This window comes from Solanum verrucosum, unplaced genomic scaffold, assembly GCF_900185275.1.
Source record: "Solanum verrucosum unplaced genomic scaffold, falcon-dt-bn FXZP01000093.1, whole genome shotgun sequence".
Classification (NCBI taxonomy): domain Eukaryota; kingdom Viridiplantae; phylum Streptophyta; class Magnoliopsida; order Solanales; family Solanaceae; genus Solanum; species Solanum verrucosum.
Window position 1 is genome coordinate 2143398 of NW_026020065.1, and position 22367 is coordinate 2165764.

Genomic DNA, 22367 nt, shown 5'->3' on the forward strand with positions numbered 1-22367 from the left:
TGTTATATGCACGACATACAAATTATGCAGACTTTGTCTCTATTTTTGTAGGATAGAGAGACTGTTGTTGATATACGCTCGGCTCAACAGACAACAAAACAGTCTTGTCATCCCTTCAAATGAGAAACAAAAAATAGGACTATTAATAGTTTGGATTGTTGAATAGAATTTGGATAGTAATTTATTTGGTAGAACTCATAAATGATGCAATATTCGATTCTCACCAAATCATTTTCTTTCACTGCTGAGATTCCGACCCACACACTAGACCAATAGGTATTTGATCAAGTCAAAATGAGATTTAATATCAGCTTGACACTTTCTAGTTATGGAAGCATATATTGATTGAGATAATATCTCATAGGGTCATTTAATTAAGGACAATTCTCTTAGAAAGTCATTGAATTTTGTTTGATAACCTAAAATGGAAGTCAGTCAAACAAAATATTTAACGTTTCACTCTTACAATATATTTTTGTTACACACACTTCACACCCCACTAACAAGAGTTGGAATGATTCATCTTTTAGCAAATGTCTAGATTTCGAGTCATAAGTATAGGTTGATTCATCTTTTATTTATTAGAGATCAATTTACCCCCTAATGCATATATGGGCATTCTAGCGCGAATGCAAATTTAGTTTGACCTCGATACGGATACCAAACAAAAAGAAAGTACTCCCACCCCCACCTCCCAACTCACACACACTTCCAACCCCCTTGGTTCACTTTAATTCCTATTGGCTGGGGTCCTCTTTACCTAGCTAGTCTTGAGTGTTGACTCTATCTAGGAGCATGCATAAGAAACCCTAATGCAAGTATAGGCACATTTTTTAAACAAGTATGAATATTATGAATGTTCCTTGGAGCAGTAAAAGAAGATGCCACTTTGGTGATGGAATTTTATAGAGACTGTGAAAGGCCACGTGATGAGTATTGAATGTTTTGATTACAAAAGAATGTATAAACATGGGATGTGAGTATACATCTCTTGCATTAATATGTTACCCAATATATTCTCATCAATCACAATCTCTTTTGACCATGTGGTGTACATCATGTATTACTTTAATCCTAACCCTATGACAATAACAGTTTTTAGCGACAATAAATATAAACACATTAATAAAAAATGTTAAAGTCTTTACCAACATTAGTTAATTGTCATTGTATTCAGAATTTAATATTTATACATATTTTATAAATTTCTTAACCCATAATTAATGTACTAAAACTCCTATACATGCTTTAAAAAAAAACTTATTATTACAGTAATATTATTGCTGGCATACGAAGATGGTTAAATTACCAAAGGAAGAAGGTTGATTATTTTATAGAAAGACATAACTTGAGAGGGAAAAAGTTCCAAAAAAGAATAATAATTATGTTCAATTTTAAGAACGACATCACTTTTTCCCTAATATAATGCCTCTAACAAGAATGGCATACAAGGTTTGATTAGCAAGGAAAGTGATAATTATGATATTTTCACATATAATTTGATACATTTTAATTACTCCTTGCTTTAATTTGGTGTGTTTTAATTAAGTGCAATCAGTGAAAAACGACCCTAGTGATTCTAATTGTGGTGTTTTATATATAGTACTACTTGAGAGGAATGTTGGGTTGAGATATACATTATTAATCATGAATTTATATTATTAATCTTGTGTTTAGATATATTTCATATTTATTATAGAATTATAATTGTTTATTCAATTTTAATTAAAAAAATTAATAGATTATATATTTGTTTATGCATCAGTTTACTTATATAATAGAGTTTTAGCTAATATACCGTCTTATAAGTATAAAGATTTGTTCACAATCTAAGATGAAATCGGACAAGCCATTGGTTCGATTGTAACACAAGATTAAATATAATTTATCTTGATGTATTGAACGGAACCGAGTAGAGATGGTTGTTATAGACTAACGGACAAAAGCATATTCTCTAAATTGTTAAATGTACTTATATTCTCAATCCTGATATAACTATTATGATCTGTATCTATTAATTATAATTTTGATTTATTAAAATGTGAGATCCTGAGATGGATCAATATGTCTGGCAGATTGGATGATAATAATATATATTATAAAAGTGAAATAATAAGTTAGCTGATGGAATCCATGTTTCGATATAGAGATTGATGATACGTCTTTTTGAGAAGATTATAAATTTTTCATTGTGTCAAACCTTGCAAATTAATTTATGAATCCGACATATGTAATAAGTTAAACAATGCTCTAAAAAAATTAATCATTAAATTAAATTCTTCAATAATTTATTTATTAATTAATATCTATAACCTTAATATTGAGGAATTACATACGTGATACGTATTGTGTGTATTGTTAATTGAAGCGGTCTCAATTGAAGGGTCCTTAAATTTTATTTTACTTGAAAAGGTTATAAAATTAGGTTATTGTTAAATAATGTCTTTTCTGAATAATTAAGAAATTAATTGCGATGATTTAAAAGTGGAAGATACAAGTGGAAAGTGGAAAACTCAAAGGTCATTAGAATTATTTTGGCAAATCATCATACTACTTAATTACCTTCTTCTTTTTTTCCTTCATTACTTGTAGTAATTTTATCAGTTAAATAAAAAATCATCCTTGTTTTGATCCAGAAATTGTTTGAATTTAGTTACTTGGTAATTAATAAAGTATTACTTGATTATTTTTAGAATGAGTTAATGTTCCACATTAATTGAAAAATGAATCAATAATTTACATGTTACAATCAAACGTTAGCTTTCTATGGAATTTGATATCAGACTTGATTAATCAACTATATTTACAGTAATCACTTAATCTCTTTTACTAGATCGTAATGGAGTATGATCCAAAAGTGAAAAGTTAGAAAGAAAGTCATTGTATTAGAGTAACGTACAAGCAATATTTACTACTATATCTGTTCAAAAAGTTTGAAAATTGAAGCTAATCATATAATTAAAATTTCTGAGTCCAAGCTTGTGGTGATATTTTAATTTTTAATACATTGTTTTTTGGTTAATTAAATTGTGGTGATTTGATTTACTTCCTACTGTAAAAAGATATATAATATTTAAAAGTTTTCGAGCTGTTATATTTTATATATATGAAGTAATATATATAGTATAAAATAAGAAATTTTCTTTTTAAGTGGTTCATTATGGAACACAAGCTTCAATAAGGGAAAAAAAAAGAGAAAAAGTTCAAGAAAGTGTTCGTAGCTAACATATTAATTACTAGAGTATTGTTGTAGTGTTTGAACGAGTATTTATTATAGTATCTTTTAATTTTAAACTCAATTAATTAAAGAATAAAGATAAAAAATCGTCCATTTATCCGAGGTCTAGTACCTAAGTTATATTTATATTTGAAAAATGTTATAAAATATATTTATATATTAAATTTAAAATATTGTTACTATATAAAATATATCTACATACACTTAGTTCGATTCGAATTTTTTTTAATTTAAAAAAAACCATTCTAATTGTATTATACACTTAAATAAAAGTCCACTATTTTATTAAAAAATAATAACAATCAATTCGATTCAATTTATTTAAGTCCAATCGATTTTCTATATTCTTTTGATTTCCCTATAAATTACTACAGTTTAATTTACTTTCCAGGTATGGGGAGGGGATCTCGAAAGGCGTTAAAATAAATTGAATATATTTTTTATAACTAAGAAGGACAAAATCACAATGGGGTCTCATCATTAGTTAGCCTTTTAAGAAGAACAAAAAAAAACTTAAGAGTAGTACTAATATTTTTTTAATTATTATTCTTTGAAAAAAAAACTCCATCTTATGGTATCTTAATTTAATTATGGGACTGGCTAGCTTTTTCAAATAATGTCTTCCTAAAAGTGATAGGTGTAACTCATGATCAAAGAGAAAGGGGTTTATTTTCTTTCCTAATGAAAGTTACTCATTTCTTGCTTTTAATCCATCTTTTCTCTTTTATCTATTTGTTTTTAAAAAAAATATTTTCAAGAGCTTAATTTTAATTTCTTTTGCAAAATCCGATAATATTGTAATATTATAAGTGTGAAGAAACAATAATTATGAAGTATGTAAAGATAAAACATCAAAATAAGAATTTCAAATTGAAAGTTTACATATATATGATTAATGAGAAAAAATTATTTAAAAAAATGTGTGTTTTACATGTTAATATATTAATATAAGGGTTTTAATTTTATTTGTTTTTGAAAAGATGGTGAGGCCATTTTCATTTTTTAATAGTCAAATACTCAAATTGATAGAATTCCGTAAGATCATAACCACTCAATAGGGATTAACAACAACAATATATCCAATATAGTTTCACACGTAAAGTGTGAAAAGGGTTAAAGTGTACGTAAGCCTTTTTTTTTTCATATTTTAAAAGTAGATAGACTATTTTTGAAAGATTTCTGACTTAAGTAACGCATCTTAAAGAACATACAAAAGAAAAAAAATATAACAATACTAGAGGAAGGACCACATAGAATACAATAAAAGGAAACAATATGATAATCAAAACATAATCAACAACAATATAAATCGCAATACAAAGAACTATGCAAAGCTATTAATAATATTGGTATAAAGGAGAAATATGTACGAGGCGTCAATGTACCACCAAGCCTAACCAACAGGGAAATGATACATAAATCGCAATACAAGGAACTATGCAAAATTGTTAATACTATTGGTATAAAGGAGAAATAGGTACGAGGTGCCAAAGTACCACCAAGCCTAACCCACAGGGAAATAATACAATGCTCAATTATCTACAATATAATTTTCTTATCCTAATTCGTGACCTTCAAATTCTCTTATTATCTTAGGTCGAGCCCTCGGTGAGCTAAGATCATATCATATTTAATCACATCTCCCCAATACTTCTTAGCCTTCCTCTACCCCTCTTCAAACCCCACTATCATCAACCTTTCACACCTTCTCACAAGGGCCTCTACACGTATCCACTTCATATACCCGAACCCTCTCAGCGTCACTCCCCTCATCTTATTCACCACATATAGGTTACTCCTACCTTATTCCAAATGTCATCATTCCTAATTTTATCTCTTCTAGTATGCTCACATACACCCCTCAATATCATCACTTTAGCAATTCTCATTTACTGAACACAAGAGTTCTTTGTTGGTCAACACTCCACTCTCTAAACACATGATATAAATTATAATTTAACATTCTAAAGTAATAAAAGAAAATGTTTACTTTAAATTTAATTTTCACCTTTACACTATATGTTATGTAAAATGGAAAAGAATATGATAATTTTTTAGGAGTTGGTCAAGGGGATTTGCTTTATTATTGATCTCTTTGAATTCCATATTTGAAATTGTGATCTAATCTATTTAAAATTGATGCAACACATTTCTTATGTACATATAGGTATTACTACATTAAATTTGAATCAAATATTTGACCAACCTATTATTATTAATAATATAAGTTTGACCTTTTATTTATTTATTTGAGGCTTGAGAGCATATTATAATGTGACAAAGACGCGGAAAATTAGTGATATACTTTGACTAAGGTCACACGATAAAGATTAAGTCTATGTAAATAAATAAAAATAAAATAGGATAGGAACATCATACATGTGAGTAAATCTTGAATTCTGTTCAAAGCATCATCAACTTGGTCTATGTATTATAATAAAATTAAACCACTTTTCATGCATACCCTAAATTATGCACAAAAGTTATAGAAAAATTGAAAAAGGAATAGACCTAATGATTACCGATCCAACAACAAGAAGTGCGGCAGTTTTCAATCATACAATGTTCTTAGTCTGACTTTTAGCGGTAGTCAGCTGTCCTCGTTCTCCTCTTTGAATTGCCCTATTGAGTCAGGGTCGGTGCTTGCAAAAATGTCGAGCCGACGGGGTCAGGTACCAGTAGTTACAATAGTAAAGGGGGGCTGGACACTAGTTGTGCGAGTGGAATGACCCAACTGGATTCGTGTATAACTATTAAAATTGTGGTTTTATATCTAGCACTAAACATAGACTTATATATCTAGCTAATCTCTAAGCTGAATTTTCAGTTTATGAAGTGTCAAAATCAACATTCTCATATTACAATGTCATATATATATATAGTAAATGGAATTAACATGATATAATTTATTAAATGGAACTTGAGTCTAGCTCAATTCGAAAAATTAGTTCAGGAGAGAATTGTAAAAGTCATATTAAGAATCTAAGGAACCTATCCATCTTCGATATGGAATTTCATTCATCATCCTCGCTTACTGAATGTGTGGACAATCTATATATTTAGGACTTTATTCAGATATCATGTTAAAAGAACCTTGAATCTAACTAAGCCTCAAAAACTAGATTAAGAAGAGTGGATTTGTATCCAAGCCATATTCAGAATTCAAGTATTCAACCATCCCCGACTTGGAATTTCATTCATCATGAATATCTTTAATTACTCATTCAACTTGATTTAATGTTACTTTCCCTTGCAATATTCGATCGAGTATATTTTTTCATCATTACCCGACTTCAAAGTTTTTTTTTCATTTTGAAACAATATTTCCCTCCAACTTTCGAAATGAAACACAAAAATTAGAGTCACAATAAGCTAGCTAATTATCAAATTAAATAGCTGAAATTCAGTCTTTTGTCTATGCTGTGCCAGACAAAATGTGTTTATATAACTTGGAGTTCATGAAGAAAGTAATAATTTTTATTTTATAAAATTATGTAAACAAAAGGCACACTACTTCATTAGAGAGAAAAAAATTCCTCTAAAAAAGGAGTGGTTATTTTAATATTTTAAAATTGTTGTTTTCTTTTTCCTACATTTATTAGCTAGTGCTAAGTGGTTTAGCAACTAAATATGACCATTTCTTGAAGTTTGATAGCATATTTTGTATCATAAAGTATGAAGGGGTCGGATTTAATTAGATTAATGAACAAATTATGTGTTAGGTTGATTCAATTATTGGATGGATCGACGATAGTCAGATCTTGATTGTGACATAAGTTGTTATTACAAAGACACAACATATATATACTGTAGTCAATGAAAGAACAAATATAAGTTATTTAAAAAAGGAAAATATTCAGTTGATTAGTTGTTTCTTTTTCTCCATTTTATATCTTAAAGTGGTTTCTATATAGTGGACAGGGTCAATTAAACTATTTGCAAGAAGAATGAATATAGAGGAATTGTAGTACATTTTAATATATATACACATCAAGTTTATACAAAGAAAGGAGTCCTAATTGTCTCCTAATTACTAGCCTAATGACAAGGGGATATACATGATTAATGCTCTGGTCTTTAATTAATTCTCTAATGTAGTGAGTCTATATTAATGTGTTTGATATTTTCACGATGAATGGAGTTGGTTGATATTATATTGCACTAGTGTTATCCCCATTAACGTGGTTCATTCATCCATTTTGATACCAAATTCCATTTGATAATAGCATTCGTAGCCAAATGATTTAAGAGTCTGCAACAAATATACTTCAATCTTCTGCCTGAATGACGTTGATGTACATTCAAAATTGTCTCTTACATGCACGAGCCAAGCATCATACACCAACATGTAGTGGATCATCTTAAATTAGAGCATTTTTCCCAATCTGCATCGATATATCCCACCATATATATCTAGTGATGAAGATAATGAAAATAAGAGATCTACTTCAATTCATAACACCTCTTATGTATTGTTGAGAATGAAAATCACTCGACACCATTGTTGTTACTAGATAGAATCAAGGATGAAGAAAAGAAAGAGAAGAAGAAGTCGGTGTTAGTTTCAATGTGTTCAAAGGAAATTCAAAATCAAGTTCAAAATGAGTATATAAACAATTTTCCCTCTTTAGGATACTATAAATGGACACGTGGGAAATAAATTAGAATGGAAATGGCATTATTTTTAAGCCATTTGATCAAAATAGTACACAACTGTTGGCATCAAATGCAGATGGTTAGAGTTTGTTACATCTTAAGCAATAGAATTATGACACATGTGCAAATACATTTACATTTATGTTTATTTTATACAACAAATACTTGTATAAATAGATGTACAGTGAAGCAATACAAATCATCAGAAAATTTTCCAAATCAGTCTCTTCTTTACTTGTTTTTTTTTCTCTGTAATTTAGTTTTAGCATTTCAAATTCCACCTTTCTTTTCTATATGGTATCAGAGCTTGAGTAACCTCCCTTTGCCATGGGAACTACCTCTGCTTTGTCTTCAGGTTCTGCTGGATCCACATCAATGGATAACAACAGTCGCTATTTCGTTCTCCCTTTAGATTTACCTGGGATGTCTCTTATTAACTCCATTTTTGAAGGGAAAGGGTATGAGGGTTGGTGCAAGTCCATCCTCGTTGCTCTCTCAGCTAAGAATAAGTTGGGCTTCATTGATGGGAGTTGCAAGACACCAAACTTTGGATCAGCTGATTTCCAACTCTGAAATAGAAGTAATGATATGGTAACCTCTTGGTTACTCAATTCCCTTTCCAAAGACATAGTTGATAGTGTTATTTATTCTACAACTGTTGAAGTTCTTTGGAAGGATCTTGAGGATAGGTTTGGACAGCTTAATGGTTCCTAACTTTATCACCACAAATGTCATTGTTGGTTACTACACTAAAATGAAAGGTTTGTGGGATGAACTTAACATTTTAACTGCTAAGAATTGTTGCTCTTGTGCTTGTATTTGTGGTGGAAAGATGGTCACAAACAAATTTCTACAAGATGAAAGATTGATTCAGTTTCTGATAGGGCTAAATGACACTTATTCCCCTGCCAGGAGCAATATCCTTATGATTAACCCCTTGCCTTCAGTTAGATTAGCTTACCCACTCATTGTGCAGGATGAGAAACAAAGAGAGTCTCTATCCATTCTCAGTTTACAGGTCAATCTGCATCATACATGCCTAGCAATCGTACTATTGTTGGGCATACTGAATTCAAAGGCAGGAAGTCTAACTAAGTATGCTCTCACTGCAAGAAGCCTAGTCATTCTATAGATAAATGTTATAGAATCATTGGCTTTCCTGTAGATTTCAAGTTCACCAAATAGATGACTACCCTCCTACCACTATGGATAATGCTTCAGGTATAAATCAACTAAATCAGGATCAGTTTCCACAACTTGTTCAGCTATTTCACCAAGTTAAAGTTAGCCGGACCAAGGCTACAACTTCAGATGTCAGTGCCAATTCAGCTGGTAAAACTCCTTCTGTCTCTTGTCTAGTCTCTATACAGTCTACTCACTGAATTTTAGATTTAGGCGTTACTGAGCATCTTTCTTCTAATTCAAGCTTATTCACTACGCTTAACCCATTACCTATGTGTATCAATGTGACTCTTCTATGGTTCAAGCTACTCATACAGGGAGTGTAGCCCTATTTCTTGATCTTGTCTTCTTACTGCCACTTTTGTCATTAATAGGTTTCCTTCTAGAGTTTTAAATGGGAAGACTCCTTATCACATTTTGTATGGGAAATCTCCTTCTTACTCAAATTTGAAGAGTTTTGGTTGTCTCTGTTATACCTTAACTCTTTCTCAATCTAGACATAAGTTTGAACCAAGAGTTGTGGCTTGTGTTTTCTTAGGATATCCTAATGGACAAAAGGGTTATAAAGTCTTAACTTTGGATACAAGAAAAAATCTTGTGCCTAGAGATGTGAGGTTCCTTGAATCAATTTTTCCTTTTAAAATTGGGACAAACTCTCATTCTCCTCTATCTACTATTTTTCCAGTTTCTCCAAACCAAAATCCCTTCTATGAGACTCCTCACGCATCTCAATCTCCCTCACTTTCCTCACCTCCAGTACTTATTGAATCGACACATGTTCCTTCTCATTCTCCTGTTACTTCTATTTCTGACCAAATGATACCCCTGTTATTCCACCTATAGTCGATCCTCCTAGACACTTTTCAAGACAACACAAGAAACCTGCCTATCTTTCTGATTATATGTGTAATGCAATATACGTTACCAATCTCACTAATTCTTGTTTTGTCTCTCCTGTCACTCATACTACTTACCTTTTTGCAGCCCTTTCTTCTGTTAATCAACAATTCATAAATTCTGCTATTGCTATTCATGAACCTACCAGTTTTGCACAAGTTATTATGCACCCTAGTTGGCAACATGCCATGGCAAATGAATTTGCAGCTTTGGAATCTAACAAAACTTGGGAAGTTGTTAATCTACCACCTGGAAAGAAAGCTCTAATTCCTTGTAAGTGGGTCTACAAGGTCAAGCAAAAATCAGATGGGAGTATAGAAAGATTGAAAGCAAGACTAGTTGTTAGAGGTGATATCCAGGGAGTGGACTTTATTGAAACTTTTTCTCCTGTGGTCAAAATGACCACCATTAGGTGCATTCTAACCATTGCAGTTAAGCATGGTTGGAGAATTTCTCAATTAGACGTGAATAATGATTTTCTATATGGGGATTTATTGGAGGAAGTGTTCATGAAATTTCCCCCGGTATGATACCTCCTAGTCCTACTCATGTTTGTAAGCTTACCAAGTCTCTTTATGGGTTAAGACAAACTTCACGACAATGGTTTGCAAAGCTTACTTCAGCACTAAATTACAAGGGTTTCAACTCTTCTTTAAATGATCACTTTTTGTTTTTCAAGAAGGATGGGGTTTCTATTTCCATTGTTGCTGTTTATGTAGATGATATTGTCCTAACAGGAAATAATACTGCTGAACTCACTGAGCTCAAAACATTCCTTGATGCAGAATTTAAAATTAAAGATCTTGGTGACTTACATTATTTTTTAGGTCTTGAAATTTTACGAGAGCCTCATGGAATGATCATCACTCAGCAAAAATACATCATGGAGCTTCTTCCTGAATATGATTGTTCCCATCTTCCAGTGGTTTCCTCTCCTCTTGACCCTGCGATGAAGTTAACAGCTCAAAATGGGGACTTTTTGTTGGATCCTACTTGTTACATGCGTATCATAGGTAAATTAAACTATCTTACCCATATCTGACCTGATATATGATTTGCAATTCAACATTTGTCTCAGTTTGTACAAACGTCTCGTATTCCCCATTACACTGCTGCTCTGCGAGTGCTCTGTTATCTCAAAATTAATCTCAGCCAGGGATTGTTTTTATCAGCTAATTCTTCTCTCAAATTGGTTGCTTACTGCGATGCGGATTGGGGTTCTTGTTTGGATAGTAGAAGATCCGTCAATGGTTTTTTTATCACTCTTGGGGGCTCAACCATTTCGTGGAAGTCCAAGAAGCTCTCTATCTCATTATCCTCAACTGAAGCCGGATATTGTTCCATGCGAGGCGTTGTAGCAGAGTTAACTTGTCTCAACCGTCTTCTCCTCGACATAGGTTTTCCACCGGAGCTTCCAATTCCAGTTCATTCCGACAGCCAATCAGCCATATACATTGCCCGCAATCCTGTCTTTCATGAGAGATACAAATATATGGATCTTGATTGTCATTTTGTCAGGCAACAATTCCTTGCTGGTCTCATCTCACTCTCTTATGTGTTGGCATCTTCTCAAATCGCCGATCTGTTCACCAAGGATCTTTCGGGATCTTCTCATCAAGTCATTCTCCCCAAGTTGGGACTCCTTCCACTCCCCTCTAACTTGAGGCGGGGTGTTGAGAATGAAAATCACTCGACACCATTGTTGTTACTAGATAGAATCAAGGATGAAGAAAATAAAGAGAAGAAGAAGTCGGTGTTAGTTTCAATGTGTTCAAAGGAAATTCAATATCAAGTTCAAAATGAGTATAAAAGCAATTTTCCCTCTTTAGGATGCTATGAACACGTGGGAAATAAATCAAAATGGAAATGAAATTATTCTCAGCCATTTGATCAAAATAGTACACGGTTGTTAGCATCAAATGTTGATGGTTAGAGTTTGTTACAACTTAAGCAATATAATTATGACAGCTATGCAAATATATTTACATTTATGTTTATTTTATACAACAAATACTTGTATAAATAGATGTACAGTGAAGCAATACAAATCATCAGAAAATTTCCCAAATCAGTCTCTTCTTTACTTGTTTTTTTATCTCTGTAATTTAGTTTCTACATTTCAAATTATGCCTTTCTTTTCTATATATATATATATATATATTTAGTAACTATGAGCAAAGTTGAGTTGTAAAGCTTGATAATAAATTGACTTAACATTTTTACGGTATAAGAGATATTAAGATGACTTATGATATATAAGTGATCCAACCAGAGTTTTTTTTGTATGTTTTTGTTGACTTAATTGTATGTCTTTTTTTCACAACTTACCTTCAAATCCAAAAAAATATGTTAGCTTTTCTTGATTCATCATCTTCAACAAGGAAGGTAACATAGTTTTCACATGAGATACCAATTTTATCTTTATCGTGATAATCATATCATCTACATAAATGAGAAAAATAATAATTTGCTTGAGCAAAGTTGAATGGTGAACCTCGTAGAACTTGATAATGAATTGACTTGACTTTATACTTGTATTGCATAACATATATTAGGATGACTCATAGTAAGATATATAAGTGACCCAATCAATTGTCTATACAAACTTTGATCCAAAAAAAAAAAATTATTTTATTTTATTTTTTTATATAATTCGCTTCTATTGAAGTATACACTTCTTCTTTTTTATAATCGTTAAGTTGAATAAAGAGAGATATCCAACATAATACAAGATGAAGGAATTGTAATATAGTATAATGAGAACTCTAGGATATACATCCAATTTATACAAAGAGAGGAGTCTAATTATCTCCTAGTTACTAGAAAAAAAAACAGAGGGACATCCCAAACTTTAATCAGGTCCTAATAGAATTATATTTTAGGAAGACATTCTCAATCAAATTTACATACGCGATATATAATAAATTTAACATTCACGCGTCCATTGCTAACTTATTATCCATATTTTTTTTATCGGTAACGACAAAATATAATCAATGAGTTAGAATCAGAACAACTAATACGTACTAGAACACGACAATTTTTAAGTCGTGTCTTACAAGTCAAAATAGTAACTTTTTCAATCAAAACTTCCCCTCTTTATCAGATTAAATATAATTTTCCAAAAAATGAAAAAGTCCTCAAAAATAAGCAAAACATTCGAATTGACTCACTTCCTTCCTTTATTTGCAAGAGAATCAACTACCGAACTTTATTTCCTTAAATTATGAATAATATTTGGCCATCACATTATTTGCATTCATTAATCAAATTTGTATAATTTGAGTGACTTTTTATGATTTTTTTTCAAAAATTTATTAAATTTCCTTCACATTACAATCATGGTAAATATCTGTGTGTAGATGTTTTTGCGAAAACAAATAATTTAATCTTAATAAAATATTTAAAATACACATTACTTATCCACCACACATTGATTTGATATAAATGCATGATACTCAAAGTTATCAGCAATGAATTAAATCATGGTGTGAAAAACATTAAAATAAATCAAAGGAAGTTTTAGAATTGACATTTTAAGGAGGAGAAATGACAGTAATTTGCTGTATATGGTCCAAAATTTGAGAGTAATATTTGCCTCCTACCTCATTTATTACATTATTACCTTATTGGGATAAATTCTGACAAGAGTTTATTCATTTTTGTTGAATAATAAATATTTCTTTTATTTATCAGTTTTGTTACTTTCTTAGTTTTATTATACTTTGCTGACCAACTTACAACCAACTCACAACAAGCCATTAAGCCAAGCCAAGAAGCCAACTAGTTTAAGTCATCAAAGCCCTTAAACCAAAAAAAGTAAAAGAAATTAAATGTAAAAGAGAAAAAGCCAAAAGAGTTTTCTTCTTCGGCTAATATATTGACTACTCCTTTCCTTCTCTTCTAATTGTCATAATTTTTTTGTCAAACTTTTATCAATATTTTACGATATTTTTTTATTATATTAATAAGTAAAAAATTATAATTTATAATACTTTTTGTATAATTTTTTAATATTTATTAAATTAATATAAATTAATTTAATTTTAAAAATTAATCAAATTAACTTTCGAAAAAAATAACATGACAACTAAAAAAAAAGGACAGAGAAATAATTTTTTTTTTTTTTAATATTCGAAGAAAGCCCTAAAACTAATAAAAGTAAATGTAAATTTACAATAATAAATAAAGGGCAAAAACAAAGAAGTGTGAGTGAGAACATTTATAGGCCACCCTTCTCTTCTCTTTTCTCTCACTCTTTGTGCCAGTCTGCTCTTTCTTTGAGTGTTTACCTCTTTCTCTCTCTCTTTTTCTTTAACTCTGAAATAGAGGAACTAGAGAAGTTATAATAATGTCTACTACCCATTGCCCCTGAAAACTCTCTTTTTCTTCCTTCTCTAAATCACTTCACCTTTCTTTTCTTTCTAATCAAGGTTGGTTTTTTCCCTCACATTTTGCTCTTTGTGTTTGTGTTGTAAAACCCCATTTGAGGAAAAAGAAAAAATAATGGAGAAAGGGGGTGTTTGAGTTTTTAGTGTGTGTAAATTCACCATTTCTGTGTTGATTTTTAGTTGTCTTTGGTTTCTTTCCAGATCTATTAGCTATAAAAATCTCATCTATTCTCATTTCAAGATTACCCCTTTTGTTTGTTTTTTTGGTTCATTAAGCTTGGAGATATGAGTAAAGAAGAGTTCTTGAAGATCCAGGTACTTGTTATTTTCTCAATTGGCTCATTCCAATAATGTGTTTGTATAAATTGTTTTTGTTTGGGGGTTGCTTGAGTTTCTAATTCAAGATCCTCTGTTTCCATTTTTGTGAAGTAATTAGTATTTGTTTGAATGAAAGATCAAAACTTGTTATGGGTTTATTCACTTTTGTTTGTGTGTGTGTGAGTGTGTGTTGTTTCTCTTGAGTTTGAATGTTGAATGTTTCTGAGAAAGTTAATTACTTTACTCTGTTCTCTGTTGGGTTTCGCTGGCTGGCTTTGCTTGTGCATGCAGACTTGTGTCCTTAAAGTCAATATACACTGTGATGGGTGTAAGCATAAAGTAAAGAAAATCTTGCAAAAGATTGAAGGTATTTTTCCAAGACACAATATCTGGATATCCAAATATATATAGCTTGTTTAATACACTATTTTGATTCTGTGTTGGGGTTGTTTTAATATCCAGGGGTTTATAAGACAAACATAGATTCAGAACAAGGAAAAGTGACTGTTTCTGGAAATGTAGACCCTGCTACACTGATCAAGAAATTAGCCAAGAGTGGGAAACATGCAGAGGTATGGGGTGCTCCCAAGGCTGTTAACAACCAACAAAATCAGCTTAATAATGGTAAAGGTGGCAATAACAAAGGCCAAGGCCAAGGCCAAGTCCAAGTTCAGAAAGGTGGGAACAATCAGCCTAAAGGTGGAGGAGGTGGAGGAGGAGCTCAAATGCCAAATCAGCAGCAACTTCAACAGTTGAAGACTTTGCAAGATCTGAAGCTGCCTCCACAGTTCAAGGACTTAAAACTTCCCCCAATGGGGAAAGACCAGAACCCAAAGGCTGTTAAGTTTACCATGCCTGAGGTGGATGATTTGACTGATGATGAATATGATGAGGATGATTTGACTGATGATGAGGATTATGAATTTGATGAGGATGAGTTGGATGATGAACTGGACGATATCCCGTCGAAGATGAAGGCGATGATGGGCCCGGGTGCAGGGGCTAATTCTGGTGGTGCTCAGATGAAGCTGCCAATGATGAGTGGTAATCCTGGAGCTCAGATGAAGCCGCCAATGATGGGTGGTAATCCTGGAGCTCAGATGAAACCAATGATGGGTGGTAATGGTGGAGGAGGTCAGATGCCTAATATGATGATGATGAATGGTCTTATGAATGGGCAGCACCCTCAGCTTATGAAGGGTGGAAATGGCGGTAACAATGGTGGCAATAATGGCGGTGGTGGTAATGGGAAAAAAGGTGGTGGTAATGTCCCTGTTCAGATTAACATGGGCGGAAATAACGGTGGTAAGAAAGGCGGTGGTAATGGGGGAAATCCAAATCAAGGCGGAGGACCTGCTCAAAAGGGTGGCAAGAACGGTGGAGGGCAGCCGAGTGGAGGTGGCGGCAATGGTGGTGGACAGAACAAGAATGGTAATGGCGGTGGCGGCGGTGGTGCTGGCAATATTCCTAACATGAATGGCAATGGGGCCAAAAAGGGAGGTGGAGGAAATGATGGGATGCCTCAAGGCATGCCAAACAGGATGATGGCTATGAGTGGAGGTGGAAACATGGGCCAGTTGGGAAACATGCCTAATCCAATGGGGCAGATGGGTCAAATGGGTGGTCTTCCAGTGGGCCAAATGGGTGGTCTTCCAATGGGTCAAATGGGTAATCCAGTGGGTCAGATGAGCCATGTTTCGGCAGTCCAAGGCCTACCAGCAGGGGCAGCAATGGGGGGCGGCGGCGGTGGTAATGCCGGTGTCTACTTCCAAGGTGCTGGTCCTGAAGTCATGGCTGGCAATCCGTACTACCAGCAGCAACAAATGGCAGCTATGATGATGCAGCAACAACAACAACAGCAGCGTGCCAACGGGAACGAAAGGTTTCAACCAATGATGTACGCTCGACCACCACCAGCTGTCAATTACATGCCACCACCAGCACCTTACAACCCGTATTGCTACGGCCATCCACCACCTCCAAGTGATAACTACAGCACCTTCTTCAGTGATGAAAACACCAACAGCTGCACTGTGATGTGAGAGGCTATTAAAGATGGATAGTGTGGCTGCTGCATTCATCATAGTCTAAATGATTTTCTTAGTCTTTAATTAATGCCATAATATACAAAGGAGATTAATTTTCCCTTTGAACCTTACCTTAGCTTTGTTTTACTTATTTTTTTCTTTCTTAAGTACCTTTTTAATCCTAAGATTAGATTAGGGGTTTAATTTCATGATAGAGTTTAATGGTATATGAAGTCTTTAGTAGAGAGAGAGAGAGAGAGAGAGAGGTGGGACATGGAATGTTGTAAGCTGGAAGGAGATGTTTGTATATGTTTTATATATCTTTGATCAAGAAGAGCAAAGGAAATAAAATTGGAAGAAAATCTATTCCTTTTTATACATTCTTATTGATCTAGACTAGAAGAAATGTTATACTGTCAATTAAAAACATGTGGTCATAACCAATGATCAAGCTTTCACTCTTTTTTCACTATCTATGTGATAGTTTAAAACAATTGGTCATCTCTGCTACTGCTGCCTCCTCTTTTCAGTTATTATAGTGTCCTCCATTTTGTTAGTGAAATAATGGAGAGGAGCCTATTACGGTGGGGTACATGTCCTACATGCTCATTCATTATTATGGAATATGTACTTGGTCCCACTCTCTTATCTATCCCTCTACCCTACAATCACAAACTTTTTAATATAAAAAATTCTTATAGGAAAGCATTATACTGACTAAAAAAAAAGTATATCTTATAAATCGAGACAAAGGAAGAAATATTAGATGTAACTCTATGACTAAAAAGAAAAGTATATCTACACAAGGAAGAAATATTGGATGGAATTTAGAGTTGGTAATTAAAAGTATCTAGTGTGTACTATATTGATTTAAATTTTGATGAATATAGGAATTAAGAGAGTAGTGGGGTAGGAGGTGTAGGAGTAGCATAATTGGGTATAGTGGGGGAAGACAGATCCATGAATGTAAAGAGTAGCAAAATATTAATGTACTTTTATATATATATATATAGAGAGAGAGAGAGAGAGAGAGAGCATGTGATGAGTGATGGAGACAAGCTAACCACTTTTTTTATATCCAAAAAATCTAACGGCGTTGACACTTTGACACTATTATTCTCTACTCTTTTATATATACATACATTACAAAAAATAAATACTTAACCAAGTATATAGTAGGTTATTTGTCATATTTTTTAGATTATATTATTATTACTTAGAGAGAAGTATTTGTAAATACTCATAAACTTAGAGTAAATTATTAGTTTTATTATTATTACTTAGAGAGAAGTTTTGTTCTCGAATTATTGTCATTCTTAAAAGCAACTCTCTACTTGAGTAACTAAACCTATATATATTCTCGATCTGTCACATGACATAACAAGTGGTCTCAAACAGAGGCGTATCTAAGGAGGGGGGGTGGGTTCACCGGATTCACGTGATTCCATGGCTCCCAAGATCATATATAGTAGTGCTATAATTTTAAAAAAATATTGAAATATAGATGTGTGAACCCACACTTCAAGTATCACATAATGCAATTATGACTGGGTGCACCTCTCTCCGCGAGGTTAGAAAGTTGAATTTTATATTTATCTTATTTTATTTTTCTTTCTAAAATTAGATAACACTTCTCTAAGTGGTAATTGGTATATAAGAATTAATTTTAGACCTATAATTTTAAAATTTTAACAGTTTTCAGTAGTAAAAACCTAAATGTCGAACCGATTAAATTTATATCATAGATCAACCTTTATATAACAGTGCACACATCATCTCAAAATTCTGGATACGCCTCTGGTCTCAAACTCTTGTAGGAACATATGACAATTAAAAAACGGAGAGAAATATTGAAAACACCTCTAAACTTGACGGGAATTTAGTGGGGGTGTTTCAATCATGTTACAAGATTGGAGTATATTTAAATTTAGTTAGTCTAATAAATGAGTTTTTTAAGACGGATAATCTTGTATTGCTTCTTAAAAGCACCTCCTATTCTCTTTCTTCTTCTAAAAAATATATACTTGTTCATTTTATTTATGGGACAATGTTCTTACGTGGATAATTTATCAATAAGTAAAATATCGAAGTAAATTACAACATTATGAATTAAATTTTGTGATCTCTTAAAAAAGGGTAGAAAATAAGATCTCATTTTAGTGTAAGATAATATTATTTATTGTAGTGTACTAATTAAATGAAGTGGAACGATGCAGAATGATAAAAGGAAATCCAATAAAATAAGAAAAAAATACAAATAAAAAATATAACAATGAGACAAAGTACAACACCCTAGGGCCCCACTAGAGTGTGATTGGAGGTACTTTTAGCCAAAAAAGTACAACTCTGTTTGCAGTATCTTTTTCACAAGTCATAACTCATGTACAAATATGACTTCTAAATGTGTTATATATACACAAAGCATTTGCATGTTACTTTTATCATCACTCTCTTATATTTTGCAAAACTTTTTTTGTAATTTTATTAGTACTATACTCTTCTAATTTCAAAATATCATTGTTTTTAGAGAGAATTATCTTATTTATTTTCGAATTGCCTTAGCTTTTCAATTAAAAAGTACATCACAAACAGTTGATGTAAAAGGAACTTTTTTTTTTCTTAATTTGAACAAGTCTAAATTCCTGTATTTTGAGAACATATAATAAAAATGTTTTTATGTGGGTAACTGTATATTTTGAAAAATGATTTTCTACACTTCCATTAAAGACAAACAAAACATATTTTACCATCCGAAATTATAGACTAGTTATTCCTTTGGTCTCGGTTTATATGACTCACTTTTTCTTTATCAATCTAAAAAAGAATGATACATTTTTATATTAAGTAACAATTAAACTTTTAAATGCTTATTTACCCTTACTGAAATGATTTATAATTATACAAACATCTAGCACTTATTTTAGATCACAAATTTTAAAAAAAATTCTTTCTTTCTTAAATATTATGTCAAATCAAATAATTCATATAAAATGAGAACGGAAAGTATAATAATAGCATTGTTTTTTGGTTCCTCCATGCAAATAAGGGGGAAGGAATTAATATTCCTGAAAATATGTTTGCAAGGACCAAATAATTCAATGGGTGAGATTCAAGGAAAGTTGTTTGGTCACATGAGGCATTCATTAAATTGTAGCTCCAGATCCAAAACTTATAATTCTGCATTTCTTCTTTATGGACACACCTACCACCCCTGGTACATTTTAATGCTCTACCTTCTTTTTTTCTACTCTATTAGATACTCCTTCCGTCTCTATTTACTTGTCCATATTTCCTCTTTTAGATGTCCCTATTTACTTGTTCATTTTGACAAATCAAAAAAGGACAAAAAAAATAATTCTATTATACCCTCATTTAAACTTCTTGAAAATTTAAACTTCCCCCAACATTGATTAGTTATCTTGAATAAATTTATTTTGGAATCATAATTAATAAGGGCAAAATTGTAACTTCACTATGCTAATCATTGTTGCCTTAATATGTGTGTCATTTCTAAAGTGGACAACTAAATAGGGACGGAGAAAGTATAGGATATTTTATATTAAAATTCAATTAATTTAGAAAGAATGAAATCGATAAGAAGAAATAATAACTCCAACGGCTATACCATATTCTTTGGTGGTTAATGTTGTACTTCATTTTTATTGACTCACCTTAAAATTCTTACATTTATATATTGGTCACATTTTACAAGTGATTACTTTCCTGTTGACTTTTTTAAAATTAATGTATTTTCTCCGTTTCAATTTATATGTCACTATTTTAGATTTTACGTGCATTAAGAAACTAAATAAATTTACTATTTTATCCTTATTTAATTTTTTTGGAACTCAAGTTTTCAATCAATGAATATGAATTAATTTATTTTGATTAATTAATTTAACCAATGAACATGAATCATTTACTTAGCTTTTCTAAGTTGGTCAAATGTATATTTTCAAGTCTAATAACTCACAAGGGTAAAAAAGGAACAATGTGGTAATTTATGCATTAATTTTATGAAATAAAAAGTATTATGAACCAACTATTTATAGAAAGAGATGACATATAAAAAAAGGAACAGAGGGAATATTTATTTTAATTATCACTTTCTTCATAATTTTGGGTTGTGTATGGATTGAATTTGAGAATTATCTGTTTTATATAACAATTTTTAAATTTCGCAAAATGTAATTCGAATTTAATTCAAATAATCTTAAATTGGACTGAAATTTTGAAGTTCGGTTTTGAAGTAATTATTAACTTGGATATAATTTGAAAATTTAGTTTAAGTTTATAAGTTGAGTTGTTTCTTTTCGTATTCAAATAAAATATTTATATCAAATTAACTTAATTGTTGCTATCACAATCATCTAAATAAAGTATTCATGCAAGTAATGAAACCATTATTAAGGAAATGTAACAGAAGCATTGATAAGATCCTGTGAATTAATAAATCCAACATAGTAAAATCATGTCATATAGAATTTACTGACAATAAAAATAAAATATCTAAGAAGTAGTTAGAGTATAAAAATTAACAAATTTGAACATTGAACTTAGGTATTGAATGTATAGATGAGGTGATGTGTGATAAATAAGGTATATTTTTGACTTATTAGGTTGTACATATAGGTAATGCAATAATGTCTATTGGGTTATCCGGATAGGGATAATTATTATAAGGTATTTTGGATATAACTTTTAAACACAAAATTAAGCATTAAATCTCAAAATCAAGAATCGAATTGTCATAGTATTCAATAATTTGGCACTTGAGAGATTAATTTTTGGTTCATGTAATCATTAACAACTAAATAATTTCTAAATATACTATAAAAATATATAATAATTGTAAGGATGGTATTAATAAAATGAAGAAATATAGTCATGTCTGCGGTGGCGTACGAAGAATTTATCATAAGCAGTATCACCCGTTTAAAATAAGAGTATATATATACAAAATACTTGTTTTTACAAAGCACCAATAATTACTACTAAACAAAGAAGGTCAAAGAAAAAAATAAAAAATGAGGTTGTGGAGGTTTGAACACAAAACCATCTAGGCTGCGTGCATTATTTGTTTATGAAGTGTCACTTATAATATATATATATAATCGTTATATCTTCTTTTGTTTCTTAATTGTATATACTTATTTAGTAAGTTTTTCCAATAATTAAGCAGTGTCACATAGCACCCCTTTCACCTTCCTAAATCCGCCCCTGCATATCTGGCACGCGGATTATAAATATTTAACAACATGATTATTCATGTGACTAAAATTTGAAGTTATCGTAAATATAAATATTAAGCATAATAATATCATTCTTGTTTTACGTAAGAAAATTCACGTGAAAACATTTGGCTGTTTATTGGGACAGACCCACGTTGATTTTGTGTGTTGCCGTTACAATTAAATGTCGTCTTCTTTAAAATCTCACTCTTTTAATACGACAAATTACAAACTATTCATCCTATTATTATTGTTATTATATGATCATATATTCCTCTTTCACTCTATGAATTCCCAGGCCGTCTTAACCCCTAGGCCACCAAAGCCATCGCTTGGGGCCCCATATATTTTTGGAGGCCCCATTTTTAAAAAATAATTACTTATATATTTTATTTTAAAAAAAAATTATATGTACTATGAGTGTTAT

General features: G+C 31.5%; 2 protein-coding genes across 2 annotated transcripts in view; one reads left to right on the forward strand and one right to left on the reverse strand.

Annotated features, from left to right (window-relative positions):
- The window catches only part of LOC125823662 (uncharacterized), a 608951-nt gene that overhangs the window by 202453 nt on the left and 384131 nt on the right, over positions 1-22367 (reverse strand). The window lies entirely within an intron of this gene.
- Positions 14176-16835, forward strand: LOC125823641 (heavy metal-associated isoprenylated plant protein 33-like). The gene is made up of 3 exons (XM_049502992.1): positions 14176-14679; positions 14974-15049; positions 15145-16835. Exons 1-3 carry the CDS (start codon positions 14650-14652, stop codon positions 16722-16724), a joined length of 1686 nt encoding a protein of 561 aa, XP_049358949.1. The 5' UTR covers positions 14176-14649; the 3' UTR covers positions 16725-16835.